The sequence below is a fragment of the Humulus lupulus genome, chromosome 1 (genome assembly GCF_963169125.1).
Source record: "Humulus lupulus chromosome 1, drHumLupu1.1, whole genome shotgun sequence".
Taxonomy (NCBI): domain Eukaryota; kingdom Viridiplantae; phylum Streptophyta; class Magnoliopsida; order Rosales; family Cannabaceae; genus Humulus; species Humulus lupulus.
In genome coordinates this window covers 7,405,765-7,420,938 of record NC_084793.1, presented here as the reverse complement: position 1 = coordinate 7,420,938, position 15,174 = coordinate 7,405,765, and the positions used below count along the sequence as shown (strand labels likewise).

Sequence of the window (15,174 nt, the reverse complement as noted above, 5' to 3'; positions counted from 1 at the left end):
TGTCCGACCTCAGTAGCTTCGAAGACCCAAAACGGCGTCGTTTTGCGATTTAGTTTAAGCTGGGAGATATTGGTTGGAACTAGTAGTAACTATCGGATAGACTTGTCAGTTGATTTCTTTTTAATTTTTAATTTTTATTTAAAAAATAAAAAAATAAAATAGTCGATGAGAGTAAGGGAACTCAACTCTTAAAACCTTCTAAAATTAATTGACCTTGATATCAAAAGTAATTTGAATAAGAAATAAATAATTCTATTAATTTTAGAAAAAAAATATATTTGAAAAGGTGAAATAATGTAATTAAAACTATTTTATGTTTTATTTAAATAAATATTTTAAAAAAAAAGTGAAATAATGTCTTTCAAAATATTTAGTGTTTATTTAAATACAAATCTATTTTTTTTCAAGATTTTTGTAGAATTTTTAAAAAAAATATAAAACAGATTTACGTATAATATTATGTTATTAAAATAAAATAAAAATGAATCTAAGAATATTTTGCTCTCAATACAACATAAACATGCATTAAAAACTATATTTATATAATATCTCTCATGCATAATAAATGTGTGGATAACGAAAATTTTTAGTTTTAAATTTTTTTTATTTTTTAATCTTAACTTTAATTAAATATTCTTATATTTAATGGTAATTTGTAAACACTTAAACTTAAATAAAATAAATAATTAAAAAAATTAAAATATGATATTTTTGATATATTTTATAATAATTATTATTTATAAATAATAAATAATTAAACAAATTAAAAAAATGATATTTTTGAGATATTTCACAATAATAATTATTTAAAATTAATAAATAATTAAATAAATTAAAATATAATATTTTTGAGATATTTTACCATGATAATTATTTGAACATAATAAAATCATATATTTTATAACTTAAATAAAATTTAATTAAACTTAAACTCACTTATTAGAATAATATCATATTAAACATATAATATAATTTATTGTCAATTAGCAACAAATTATTTTTAAAAAAAAATTAACAATAAACTTAAATTTAAAATTCATGTATAATATTTAATATTACATTAAATATATAATATATAATATCTTGTTGTAACTCCCAAATTCAAAATCTAGAACAAACATAAACTTAAACAAAAATAAATAAATTATTTAATTAAAATAAGATATTAATTTTAAACTTATATGACATTATTATAAATTTAATAAAAATAATTAATAAATTCTATAAATAAAATTAAGCAAACGTGCAATACACATTATTTGTATCTAGTAAATATATAAATATACACCAAGCTAAATATATATGATTCTATAACTAAGCTAAATAAATTATGTGGGACATAAGTAAGTTTTAATGGTCATCATCAAACGAGTGTCATCATATTTTCTTTGATCTTCTTTTTCAAATCAAAAAATTATTTAATATTGACAAAATTTTGAGTCAATATTATAAAATAAAATAAATAGTTTGTGATTTATGAAGAAGAAGAAGATACGAAAAGGACAATCAATACTCAATTTAGGGTGGTTTGGCCATCAAAACTGACTTGCGTTCATTAACATATCTTATTAATTCTATGATGTAATTTTGGCAGCGTATTAACTATTAACGTACTCAAAATTGGCTTACATATTTCACCAATTACATTAGATTTTTCTATGATTTAGGGAAATACTTATTCAATGAGAAATGGTAAGAGGATCAGTGCCCGATATAATTTCGTTATTGATGCAATTTATACATAATTAAGTTCATATCGTTATTAATCTAATTTAATGTCGGGTCTCACACATTTTAATTTAATAAGTTTGATGAGGTATCTTATTATTCATTGTTGATTTAGAAAGTGTAAAATCATAAATTTCTAATAATTTTTACCATATCGGTACAACACACTTCTTAAATCGGCATGTAAGGTATTTTTATCCTAATTTTTTTCATAATAATATTTATTGTAACGAAGATCTTGCAAATTTTCAAATTTTTTGAGTAATTTATAATTTCGAAAACAAAGCTTAAACAAAATATTTATCATGTATGTTTTTATATGCGTGCAAAAGTAATTATTTGAACACCCTTAGGGCAACTCCAACGTGACATTAAAACCTCAAATTTATGGAGATTTGACACCAAATCATATTCCAACCCAATACTATAATCTGCAGCATGTATCCCGTCATTTACAATAACCCCTCAAATTTGAGGTGGCACTGTAAATAATGGCAAAAATTTGTTTAATATATTTGTTTACTTTTTGAATATAATAATAATAAAACTTATTAAATATATATATAATATAATTATATGTTTTAAAAAATAATATAGTAATAAATATATTATATTTTATTAGAGAATATATATTTTTAGTGTAAATTTTGGTGTTAGATTGGAATGAAAAAAAAATATAGCCTTAAAAGTTTAAGATTTTTGTGTTAGTTCAACACCAAATATAAATTTATGGTTGGAGTTGGCCTTGTATGCTCCTTCAAAGGGATGTGCTATGTCGGTAGGTTAAAAAGGTAAAAAAGGTAAAAAGGTAAAACGTACTATCTACTCTTCACATTCCCAATAGTTTAATAGTGAGTGGAAATAATTTTTTATAGTGGGTTTGTTTCATTTTTTTATATAATTTTTTCAAAATAGAGTAATAGTTAATAAATATAGGGAGAGTTTAGTAATAAATAAATAGATATTTTACGGCTGTTTCGATTTCGAGTTATTTATAGAATAGATTCGATCTAAAAAAAGTACATCAATTAATCTCTTTTTCTCATAATGAAGTTATTGTAACCATAAATGTTGATTTTGGGCATGTTTCCATTTAGATTTAATTTCATTTATGAGGGAGATTTAATTTAACGTCGAAATTGTCACTTTATTTTAATTCTATACATTTTACTATAAAAAATTACTAATGTCTCACATTTAGGCATTTAGCCCTAGGACATTATCAATTAAAAGTTGATAGAAAATAATTATAACTCAATATGATTGATGATTACCCTATCACAAAAAAAAAAGTTATTTTAAAAACTCATTTTTTACCACCCAAATTTACAATTTTTTTTCAAAACAACAAACTATTTAGATGAAAATTATCCTTTATTTTTCTATTTTCTATATTTCAATCTATAATAATTCAATTACCTTCCTAAAAAAATTACATTTAAATCATGTTTGTATTGGCATTTTTAAACTATAGCTCATCACAATGAAATTTACTTTACTTTTTTAATCTAGTCAATATCACTCGATGAAAGTAATTTAAATTGGGATTTTTTTGTTTGTCAAATATTTCCTTTTCTTAATTTGACGAGGTTGTTAGTTCTAGTGAAACTTTGAGCAAGTCAACCTATTTTTTTTTCCACATTCCTAGTGTCGTTTTCAAATTGTCCCTTTCAAATTATGATGTCGTTTTCATTTCCATTGTCGTTTATTCCATTAAGCTTGTTTTTTTTTTTATCAAATTCCATTAAGCTTGTTTGATCGTCATTATTATTTTGAACAAGTCTTATCCTTTAATTATTTTAGTCTTTGCTTAATACTTATCCACACACAAAAATATATAATATTTAGTAATATATGAATAAAAATAGAATTTAGTAAAAATATTATCATCGGTTTATGAGAGTAGTGGGGCCCACCAATGAGGATCCGATGGACGGCGTGGATGAAAAGTTGAGCTTAAAGAAAAAACGGCAATATTTACAGGCTGTGATCCACACGCAACTACGAACTTTCTAACGGTCACTTCCTTTAAACAAAAAATATTATAAACAAAAAAAAAAGGGAAATTTTTTCAAAATTTGATGACCGTTTTGTCCCTACCCTTCTCCTTTTGCCTACGCTCCCCTGTTTTCTTCACAATTTCTTTCTCCGAAAGATATGATATTTGAAACCATGAAAATCTACTAAAGATCTTTCTTTTACAGAAAGAAAGAAGGAAAGACCCCCCAAAAAAATTTGTCTTTGTGAAAGATCAAGAGCAAGAACAGGTCTCTGTAATGGGTTGCTTTCTTGCTTGTTTTGGTACTTCTAAAAAGGATCGTAAGCCTAGAAGACATAGGAACCAGGTTCTGCCCCGGGGAGTCCATCAACAAGTATGTCTTTTGTTTTTAATCCATTCACAAATTCGTAGTTTTTTTTTTTTAAATTCTGTTTTCAGTTTGTTTGGGTACTGAGAAAATTCTAGAAAATAAAGGAAACAAGAACAACCCTTTAGTTTTGAGAAAACAAAATAACAAAAAAACTTTCCCTTTTTGGATTTTATGTTTAGTTTGTGAATATGGGTTTTATTTTCTTTTAGCTCGAGTGGAACTTATTTATTGAAAATTATTGCAGAGGAATGCAAGTTGCAATGCCGTACAATCTGCTGTCTCTTCCGTACGAGAAGAGTCTGAAAATCCCATTAGCGTGGTTGCAGAACTCTCGTAAGTAATTAAGGTTTAACAGTGGAAAGCTTCTGTTCAACCTCGGTTGTTTTTGTGGGAATTCAGGAAAGTTTAAGCTTTTCTCATTATATTTTTTGGTGCAGGCAGAAGCAGCCAGAGGAGCAACCGAGCTTGAGTACCAGTTCTAGGAAGAAGGTGACTTTTGATTCGAATGTTAAAACTTATGAGCATGTTTCAACCCATGAAGATACAGAAGATTTTGAGCAAAAGGAGAAGGAGAAGGAGAAGGAGAAAGAGAAAGAGAAAGAGAGAGATTATGCAAAACTAAGCCTTACTAATTCTTCTTCTGAAGAGAGTTCGATTACTTCGAGCTTGGTGTCTTATCCTCCAAACCATAGGTATCAAAATTGCAGGGACAGTGATGATGAAGAAGAGTTAGATTTTGGGGACAGTGATCTTGATGATGAAGAGGAAGAGGACGAGGAAGAGGAAGAGGATGATGTTGATGGGGAGTTAGATTATGAAGATGAAATCATTGAACCAAGAAGGGCAGCTTTCATGGAGGAGGTTAATAGTCCTATGACAGTGTCTAGTTTGGCTGAGAATGAGATACAATCAATTGGGTTGAGCCGTAATGCTCGAGATAGAAGTGGATATGTCCACTCTGTCCTAAACCCAGTTGAAAATCTTTCCCAATGGAAAGCTGTTAAAGTAAAAGGAGGTACACCAAAAATGATAACTCAGAAAGAGAACTTCACATTAGATCAAGAACCAAGGTTTTCGTTCAGTTCAGAGCCAACTTATAAGGAGTTATCTCTTAGCTTCAAGTCCAAAAACGACCAATCCATTAAGTCAAAACAAGACATGGCAGTTGATGCTAGCCTTTCAAACTGGTTGGCTACCCCAGGAACCACCACACCTGTTAATAAGACTAGCTCATTTGGTTTTAGTACGCCTACTCCTGACAGAAGCACATCTCAAGGATCAAACTCAGTGAAAAGCCAAGATGACAGGCCAATATTGGGTGCTTTGACTGTTGAGGAGATAAGGCAGTTCTCAGCTACAAATTCACCAAGGAAATCCCCTTGCCGGAGCCCTGATGAGATGCCCATTATAGGTACTGTTGGAACCTACTGGAGCCACTCAGGGACTAGCAAGGATTCTGGCTCAGCCACTTCGTTCAAAGGAATACCAAACACAACTAGCAAGTACAGTGAGGTATATATGAAGTAAGACTAAGATTTGTGGGAACAACAAGTCAGTGAGATTGATAGTTTCTGATTGAGTTTTATGGGATTGCAGGATAGAAGAGTGAATTGGCACACTACTCCATTTGAGACAAGGTTAGAGAGAGCTTTGAACAGAGGGGCTGCTGAAGCATAGACTTACACACACACACACACTCCTCCTAGCTCACTTTAGATACAACTTGTGAAAATGTTCATTTGTGATTGGTTGCTGGTGCTTTTTTGTTGTTGTGTGATGATGACATTTATAATTTTTTTATTCTTTTGTGAATGGGCTGTGTGTGATAATGCCTTGCATTGTAACTTTTCTGAAATTAAATTATGTATTATAAGTGTTCACTTCTTGTCTCTTTTCCTTCAGTCCTAAATATATAAGTGTTTGAGTTACATTTTCCCCTATATGACAAGCAAAACTAGAGGATGATATATATTGCTTTGAGTGCATCACTTTTTCTCTTTTGAAAGGGACATTATATAACACTTTTTACAAATGTTGAGAATGGGACATTTTTTGCAGGCTTTGTAAATGTACCAAGTACAACTAAACTGATGTAACATAACTCAAATAACACTGTTTTGTCCACTAATTTTGTTTCTTGTAACACCTTTCTATAACAGTATCTTTAGATCCCATGTATTGTTTTAGTACTTGAATCTTGTTGTGGGCACTCTTAAGTGATAATTTAATACCTTTTAGACAGCAGAGAAATGTCGGATCTTGAGGAATAAAAAATGTTGGTCTTGAATCTCGACATATAAAGATTGAATATTCTTAATAAGTTTGGAAAAAAAAAATGATTTTCATAAGGTATGGCCAAAAGGGGAAGTGGGTGGCCTCCCTCCTAATCCATCAAAATTAATTTATCAAAAAAATAGGAAGATGAGAAAAAAAATATAGAAAGTAAATTACGTATTTGAATATACATCCACCATCTTTCCACTAACCAAATAATGTAAAAAAGACACTTAGAAGAGAGTTATTAATCTTTCCAATACCAAATTACATACTAAACATAATCTTTCCAGCAATGAATGAGGACTTAATTTATTATTTTCTATATGTATTCTTAATGTTGTATTAGCCTTCAAATTTCACATTTTCTTTTTTATTCAGCTTGTCTTTTGCATTTATGAATATATTTCATTACTCAAAAATCGATGTCTTTAAAATTCTATGAATTGAAGGGGTTAGTTACAATGCAATAATAACTAAGTTTGGAGTACTATATTATCAAACTTGAAAATTAGAGGGTTAAATATTGAGGCTCTACAATTAAAAACCCTGCAATTTCTTATTAATGTTTTTATGTCGTTTTTCTAATTATATTGTCGTTTTACCAAAAAGTACATTGTTCTGTCTGCTGTGTCTTATTGTGCTGCCGATGTGGGATTTTCAAATTCGTTTCAGTAGAAAAAAAGCTTCTTTGATCCTAGAAAAGTGGCCTAGAACAAGTTATTTCTCTCGTACCTTCATCATGGCCAAATTCAGATTGATTGCAATGGACTCTCTCTCTTTTTGGGTACAAAACGACATAAATAATGGTAAGTTTTACCCAGGAAGCCCATCGAGCCTGAACCCTGATGCGATTCCCATTATTATAGGTACTGTTGGGACCTACTGGAGCTGACTACTCAGGTAGTGATGGCATGAATTCTGGCTCAATGAATATTATCAGAGGTTTTTAATCAAGTAAGGTTTATAGGAATCTTATCAATGGAAGTGGTTGAGATTTTTATTTTAAAGATTTGTACTTTTTTTTTTTTTTCCTTATTATTTTGTGTTTTTTGGTCACTGCAAATGAATATTAGAGTTAGGGATTTTTGAAGATACACCATTTTGAAGACTTTCCCAGCTTCCCTTTTCTTGGTTTGGTGTCTGTTTAATTTGAATGCATCTCTGAAGACTCACTACTCTGTTTCAATGAAGCATGTAATAATAATAATGTATGACTTGGTATGGATTTTATATCTTTGTGAATTTGTGTTTGAATTTGATTGATGTTCTGGTATGATAATAACTACTATAATAATATAATGAATATTGAGGGTTAGCCTAAAGAAGGGGAACACATCTAGATTAAGTTGATCAACTTTCATACTTAGCTGGTCAAAAGAGAGATGAGTCATTTTTATCAAACTCTTTTGGTAAAATTTGGGCAAGTATAGGTGTCTCTTTTGGTACACGCATACTGCATACATAAGAAAAAAATGTCCTTTTGTACATTTTTAAGTGTAATTGATATGAGAGTCAAAAATCTTCACCTTTAAACTATAGCATAAAAAGAAGAATTATTTAGTGTAGTAGTTAGGTAGGTGGTTACAAGACTAAGATGTTGATGTTATCAACCAATAAGAAGAAAACTTTTAGACAAATCCCCGCACCATATTTTAGTGGAATCAACATTCGAATAAAGTATAATAGATGGTAGACCTGTTTCAATTTTGGTCAACCAAAAATCATAATCAAATTACTGGATCTTTTTTTATTTACCTTATAAATGTGTAAATTTATTTATTGCTTCTGAGACAACGTGAAATGGTCTGCATTTCAATATACTGACATTGATAGCCATCGTTTTTTTTATCTACTTGTCCTATTCATTAACCTATTTTCCTCTGTTGTTCTTTGAATTCAAATGTGTTCAATCATCAGAAGCTTCTTTTGATTATGAATATCAAAATTTTGATTCCAACACAAAAAACAAATGTAAAGTGGTTGATACTCTTTATATTACAATAACTGTTTCTTGGCAAAGAAGTACCTTGTAGTAGCTCATTCTGTCTCCTATATGAGAGTAAACCAACCATTGTAACTGAACCTTAAACCCACAGAAGCCAAAAACACCATGAAAATCATCAATACTCCGTTGTGTCTTCTCCTTATTATTCTCTTGCTTCCCTTTAAGATCACATCTTCGCCTAGAACACAAGCTGAAGCTCTTGTCAAGTGGAAAGAAAGCTTAACTTCTTCACCTTCTTTGAATTCATGGTCCCTCACTAATCTCAACAAGTTGTGCACATGGACTGGGATTGTCTGCAATAATGTCATTGTTACAGTCTCTGAAATAAATCTCTCCAACTTGAATCTGAATGGAACATTAGCCCAGTTTGATGTCACTCCTTTTCTCAATATCACCAGTTTCAACCTTACCAACAACAGTCTTACTGGTTCAATACCAATGGAGATAGGCCAATTAACAGAGCTTCAATATCTCAATTTTCACAACAACAGCCTTGGTGGAATAATTCCTTATCAACTGGGTAATCTCCAAAACTTATGGTACTTTGACCTTGGAGCAAACTACTTCGAATCTCCTGACTGGTCCAAATTTTCAGGCATGTCTTCATTAACCTATATTGATCTTTATTATAATAACCTCACTTCAGAATTTCCAAGTTTCATATCAAACTGCAGAAACTTGACTTTTCTCGACTTGTCATCTAACACTTTGACTGGCCAAATCCCAGAATGGGTATATACTAATCTGGGAAAGCTTGAAACTCTGAAACTCAATAATAACCAATTCTTAGGACCTTTGTCATCAAACATTTCAAAGCTTTTCAATCTCAAACACCTTCATTTGGGATCGAATCCCTTAAATGGTCCAATCCCTTATCAAATTGGTTTCATACCTGGTCTTGAAATTCTTATTCTGTCTGATAATTCCTTTAGAGGAGAAATTCCTTCGTCTCTAGGCCAACTCAAGGAGCTCACCCACCTTGATCTTCACAAAAATTTATTGGACTCTTCTATTCCCTCTGAGCTTGGACTTTGTAATAAACTCAACTTCTTGGCCCTCGCTGAAAATAAAATCTATGGCGAACTGCCTTTGTCACTGTCCAATTTGAACAATATCAGTGAATTGGGCTTATCCAGTAATCTGCTTTCTGGTCAACTTTCATCATTTCTGATATCAAATTGGACATCATTAACCTCATTGCAACTGCAGTCCAATAGATTTAGTGGGGAAATTCCATCGACAATTGGACATTTGACAAATCTCAACTACCTTTTCCTAAACCAAAACAACTTCTCTGGTACAATTCCCTCAGAAATAGGCTACTTGAAGGATCTAAAAGGCTTGGATTTTTCTAAAAACCAGCTATCAGGAAGTATCCCTGCAAAACTAAGTGAGCTTTCGAATCTCAAGCTACTGTCTTTATACAATAATAACTTGTCTGGCCTGATTCCTCAGGAGATTGGAAACTTGAACAACCTCGTAGTGTTGGACCTCTCTGAAAACTCTCTCTCAGGTCCAATTCCCTCAACATTGTGCAGCCTAAATAGCCTTGTGTCTTTGCACCTTTTCCAGAACAAACTCAATGGTACAATCCCCCCGGAGATTGGAAACATGACATCCTTGGTTTACTTTCACATCGATTCTAACAAATTTTCTGGAGAGATCCCACATACAATTTTTAATCTTGGTAACTTGACGAGTTTGTCTGTGCAGTCTAATAGTTTCTCTGGCACAATTCCTAGAGATTTTGGGAGGAGCGATTCTAAACTGAACTATGTCATCTTCAACGACAACAACTTCTCGGGAGAATTGCCAAAAGAAATATGCAGTGCCCTCCCTTTAGTGAACAACAAAAACAACAACAACATTTTGGAAAAGCCACCATCAGAGAGTAGAAGTTGTTCAGAATTCTCTACAGTAAAACATTTTGACAATTCATTCCTCCCAACTGCTCTGTGTGTTCCTTCTTATCTTGAAATAATCTCTTTCAGTGGCAATTTATTTGTGGGACAAGTGCCAGTGGAGTGGGGAGACTGTAGAAATCTCACTACTTTGCAAGTGGAGAGAAACAAAATTTCTGGAAAAATCCCACTTGAGCTTGGAAAGTTGACCAAGTTGCAAGTTTTGAGTCTCAATTCAAATGACTTGAGTGGAGAAATTCCGGCTGAACTGGGGAATCTAAACAAATTGTACAGGCTTAATCTCAGCAACAATCGTTTGACTGGAAAAATCCCCCCAAGTCTAGTCAAGATAAGCAGTGAGATTGCAGATCTTGATCTCTCAGCTAACAATTTGAGAGGAAACATACCAGAATGGCTTGGTAGTTGTGAAAGATTACTCAGCTTGAACCTTGGCCGCAATAACCTATCCGGTGAAATACCTTCAGAGCTTGGCAACTTGGTTTCATTACAATATGTGTTGGATCTCAGCAGCAATATTCTCTCTGGAGAAATCCCCTCAAGCTTCTCTAAGTTTATAATGCTTCAAAGCCTCAATGTCTCTCATAATCATCTCTCTGGTAGAATCCCAACATCCTTTTCCAGCCTAATAAGTCTACTTTCCAGTGATTTTTCTCACAATAATTTTGAAGGTCCAATCCCAACAGGAGCAACTTTCCAAAATACAAGTGCCTTTTTTGGAAATCCTGGATTGTGTGGTGACGCTTTAGGCCTCATTCCCTGTGAAACTTCTAGCAAGAAAAGTAACACAGTTCTCTTTCTCGTTGTTGGTCTCGTTTGCAGCCTTGTAGTTCTTGCAGCTGCCATATTTTTAATTCTTCTGTTGTATCATCGTAAAAAAAAAGTGGTGGACAGGGAAAGTAACCATTCTCGAAAGAACATTGACATTGCTCTCGAGTCTTTGATATGGGAAAAGGAAGGAAAATTCAAATTTTCAGAAATCGTGGAGGCCACGGAAGACTTTAACGACAAGTATTGGATTGGAAAAGGCGGTTATGGTACAGTTTACAAGGCGGCTTTGTCTTCTGGTCGTGTTCTTGCAGTAAAGCGGCTAGAAACCTCAGACACAGGTGATCAACTAACAGAACTAAGCCAGATAATGAGTTTCCTAAATGAAATACGAACTTTGACTGAAGTCCGACACCGGAACATCATCAAGCTTTATGGGTACTGCTCAAGGAAAGGCTCCATGTACTTGGTATATCAGTATGCAAAGAGAGGCAGTCTAGCCAGTGTACTATATGGTTCAAACAAGGGAGCTGAAGAACTTGACTGGGATGTAAGGGTGAGAATTGTGGAAGGACTAGCAGCTGCAACCTCCTACTTGCACCATGACTGCTCTCCACCAATCCTACACCGCGATGTGTCCTTGAACAATGTGTTGCTCAATTGGGATTTTGTTCCAAAACTCTCGGACTTTGGCACTGCTAAGCTGTTGAGTCCTGACTCATCAAACTGGACAAATCTTGCTGGGTCCTACGGCTACATGGCACCAGGTAAATAATAACCCAACAATTGAGTACTAATTATGTATTATAAGAATTTTGCTAGTGATGAATCATCATGGTTCTCCACTATGATGGAGGGTCCTGATTCATCAGCAGCAGCAAATACTGATGAACAAACCTTACATGTGTGTATGTTTATATACTTATAAATCTAGTATTTATTGGCTAATGTATTATGTTTGGTTGTGGGGACAGAGCTAGCGTTCACAATGAAGGTGACTGAAAAATGTGATGTGTATAGTTTTGGAGTGGTGGCTTTGGAAGTCATGATGGGAAGGCATCCAAGGGAACTATTAGAATCTTTGCCGAACAAGAGAGAATTGCTTTTGAAGGATGTGTTAGACCAGCGTCTGCTACCTCCAACTGGTAAACTTTCGGCTGTGGTGGTGTTAGTGGTGAGCTTAGCGTTGGCTTGCACCAGAACTGGTCCAGAGTCACGACCCACTATGCGTTATGTGGCGCAGGAACTATCGACCAAGGGCGGGACTTCCCTCTTGCAGCCGTTATGGACTGCAAGCATTGATAAACTTGCAGAATATGAGAAACTTGAGAAAGATACGAGTTATTAACTGCCCTGGTACCACTAGCTCAAGAGTTAGAGCTCATAGCTCAATAGTTTAGAAGAGTAGTATCAGTAAATAACTGGGCTCATAATAATTGTAGGTATGTATATATGTATGCATATATATGCTTAGATCTTGGTGCAAGAAGAAGTGCATATCATTTTGTTCTCCTTTTGTATTGCTGCAGTGTTTGCGTTTCAGTGAAAAATTTAACTAAGTACTTTATCCTCAAATTATGGACTTAAATTTCATAATTATGACTCAGTTTAAAGTACATAATTATTGATACAAATCGTCATTTCCAATTTCCATGCTTGTTGTGTGTCTCATCAATTAAAATACAATACTTAGTTTTAATTGCCTACTCAATACTTATAAAATATAACAGTCTACTTCATTGAACTGTCATGATCGTATAATCGGTTTACTTTGAATGTTAAAATTAGTGATCTGATCATTGTTAAAAAAGAAGAGTAAAATATATGGATTATAATCGAAACCATTTTGCAAAAAATTATTAAAAGTAAGCCAGAGTGCAAAACCACTTAAAAAAAAAATAGACTATTTTCACCAATTTCTCTTTTTTATATATATATTTATATATACTCGATACAAATATTGTGTATTTGCTTAGTTTTATTTATAAAATTTATTAATTATTTTTATTAAATTTGTATCATTACATATAAATTTCAAATAAATAAACAAAATTATATATAAAAAAAATGACATAAGCATATTAAATGAAAAATTAAAGCTAAATATTGTTTATAATTTAAAAATATATATGTAATATGATAATATTTTTTAAGCATAAATGATAATTTTTTAATAAAAATTAAGATTATGTGTTATATATTATTATTATAATATTTAAATTTATATTAATATAAGTATTAGATATTTACTTTTGTATTAAATATTATTATAATAATAATATTTTATAATATTTGAATTCGTATAAAAATTAAGACTATATATTATTATCATAATAATAATTTATAACATTTAAATTTATATTAATATAATTTGTAAAATTCTTTTTTTGGCTAACCTTTAAATTAGACAAAATATTTTAAATGTTTAAAGAAAATTAGTAGCATATCTCCATATTGATTTTTGGATTAATTAGCAATATTTTCAGCTGATTTTGTAATGTGAAAATATATTTAAGTGTGAAAATATTTTTACCTTATTTATTACAAATAATCAATATTTGGTAATAATATATTTTGCAATTATCTTGAGATTATTTTCAGGAATTATGATTATTCTGGAATAAAGAAGATTATTCTGGAATAAAGAAAGTATCGAAAATGAACATGGTCAAAAGAAATGACCATGTTCGTTCTGCCAGATAAAACTGATTTAATTGCTGACTCATCAGTTTCCTTTTCTGTCGACATAGAATTCATTTGGTTGGCTGATTTCCTTGATCAAAGGAATTCGCAAATTGATTTCAAAGATACCAGAAAATGATAGCCTTGGACGATTTCCTTGCCTATAAATATCTTGCCAAGGCCTTTGGAATTTTCACTCTTCCATTTTGAATATTTGTAAACATTACGTTATTTTGAAGAGTGTGTTTATTTGTAGAGATTAAGTTTGTTCACCTTAATCTTTGTGAGAGTGCAGAGTGTATTTGTGGATATCTATCTAGTCCATTGTAAACAGATAGTGTTTATTGTGATCGTGTTCATAAGAATCTTCGGGAGATGATTATATTTAAGTCTCACTTTGGGAGGAAGTGTGCACTCGCTATTCTTTTAAGGAAGTTCAAGAGAATCAGCGTTTCATCAAATCAGATTCGTAGAGAAAAGTACAACAAGATTGCGGCAATAGTTTAAGAGAGAGTCTTACATTGTTTAAGTCAATGCTTTTGTACACATTGTTTCTTTACTAATTAGTTTATTCTCTGGGCGTGGCCCCAAGGAGTAGGTTATCCGAAAGAGTTTCTAAACCTTGTAAAAATTCGGTGTGTTCTTTATTTTTGCACTGTCTATTTATTGTGTTCAGTTTCTGTCGTGACAAGTTAGGATTCTGTCCCGACAAAATTACTATCTGTGTAAACAGTTAATTACCATTCCGCGTTTTAATTAATTCATGGTTTAATTAATTTGGTAATTACTAAAAATAGAATATCATAATTATTTAATAAGGAATTGAAAATGAAACAGGTTTGACTTTCCTCACCATTGCTTATCAGTGATATCACGGTTCTCCTTTTTAATAAAAAATGTATCATCACTTCTTGTTGGTCACTCAAAACTACAAATTTCTTGGAAACTATAATACCAATAGAAAATGGAAATAAAATGTAGGACACACAGGGCAGAGTTGATTGAAACTTTAGCAAACTTTACAAATATAAAGATATATATACATATATATATATATAGATAGATAGATAGATAGATAGGAGAACACCAAGAGCACAGTAGGGCTTGAAGTGAAAGTTATTATCCATAAATGAGTACTAACAATTATGATGATGTGGTAACATAGTAACTTAGTATAGCAAGTCACCAACAGATAAATATTTTTACATTAATTTTGAATTTAGTTATTTTTTTGTCATAATTAATGTTGTTTCCAACCAATGAGAGGCACTAACTATATTTAGAAATTGATATGCATTTGAAAATGAAAAGTTTACGATATTATATTTTCATAATAAATACACGTTTTTTCATCAGGTAACCCTTCAAAAAATATGAAAAAATCAAAATTTATTTTTAGAAATATTAATTAACAACTATAAATATG

General features: G+C 31.4%; 2 protein-coding genes across 2 annotated transcripts; both read left to right on the top strand.

Moving 5' to 3' along the window:
* The first annotated feature begins 3,800 nt into the window (after positions 1-3,800).
* LOC133784722 (protein JASON) lies at positions 3,801-5,982 on the top strand. The gene is made up of 4 exons (XM_062224004.1): positions 3,801-4,100; positions 4,342-4,430; positions 4,535-5,609; positions 5,694-5,982. The coding sequence occupies exons 1-4, from the start codon at positions 4,005-4,007 to the stop codon at positions 5,772-5,774; spliced, it is 1,341 nt and encodes a 446-aa protein (XP_062079988.1). The 5' UTR covers positions 3,801-4,004; the 3' UTR covers positions 5,775-5,982.
* A 2,293-nt stretch (positions 5,983-8,275) lies between these two features.
* LOC133784716 (MDIS1-interacting receptor like kinase 2-like) lies at positions 8,276-12,630 on the top strand. The gene is made up of 2 exons (XM_062223999.1): positions 8,276-11,833; positions 12,041-12,630. The coding sequence occupies exons 1-2, from the start codon at positions 8,485-8,487 to the stop codon at positions 12,412-12,414; spliced, it is 3,723 nt and encodes a 1,240-aa protein (XP_062079983.1). The 5' UTR covers positions 8,276-8,484; the 3' UTR covers positions 12,415-12,630.
* The last annotated feature ends 2,544 nt before the right edge of the window (positions 12,631-15,174 follow it).

Bases quoted from the DNA above. Each gene is read 5' to 3' on its own strand.
- LOC133784722 (XM_062224004.1), top strand. From the start codon at position 4,005: ATGGGTTGCTTTCTTGCTTGTTTTGGTACTTCTAAAAAGGATCGTAAG. The intron at 4,101-4,341 runs GTATGTCTTTTG...AAATTATTGCAG, and splicing joins CCCGGGGAGTCCATCAACAA to AGGAATGCAAGTTGCAATGC. The intron at 4,431-4,534 runs GTAAGTAATTAA...TTTTTGGTGCAG, and splicing joins AGCGTGGTTGCAGAACTCTC to GCAGAAGCAGCCAGAGGAGC.
- LOC133784716 (XM_062223999.1), top strand. From the start codon at position 8,485: ATGAAAATCATCAATACTCCGTTGTGTCTTCTCCTTATTATTCTCTTG. The intron at 11,834-12,040 runs GTAAATAATAAC...TTGTGGGGACAG, and splicing joins CTACGGCTACATGGCACCAG to AGCTAGCGTTCACAATGAAG.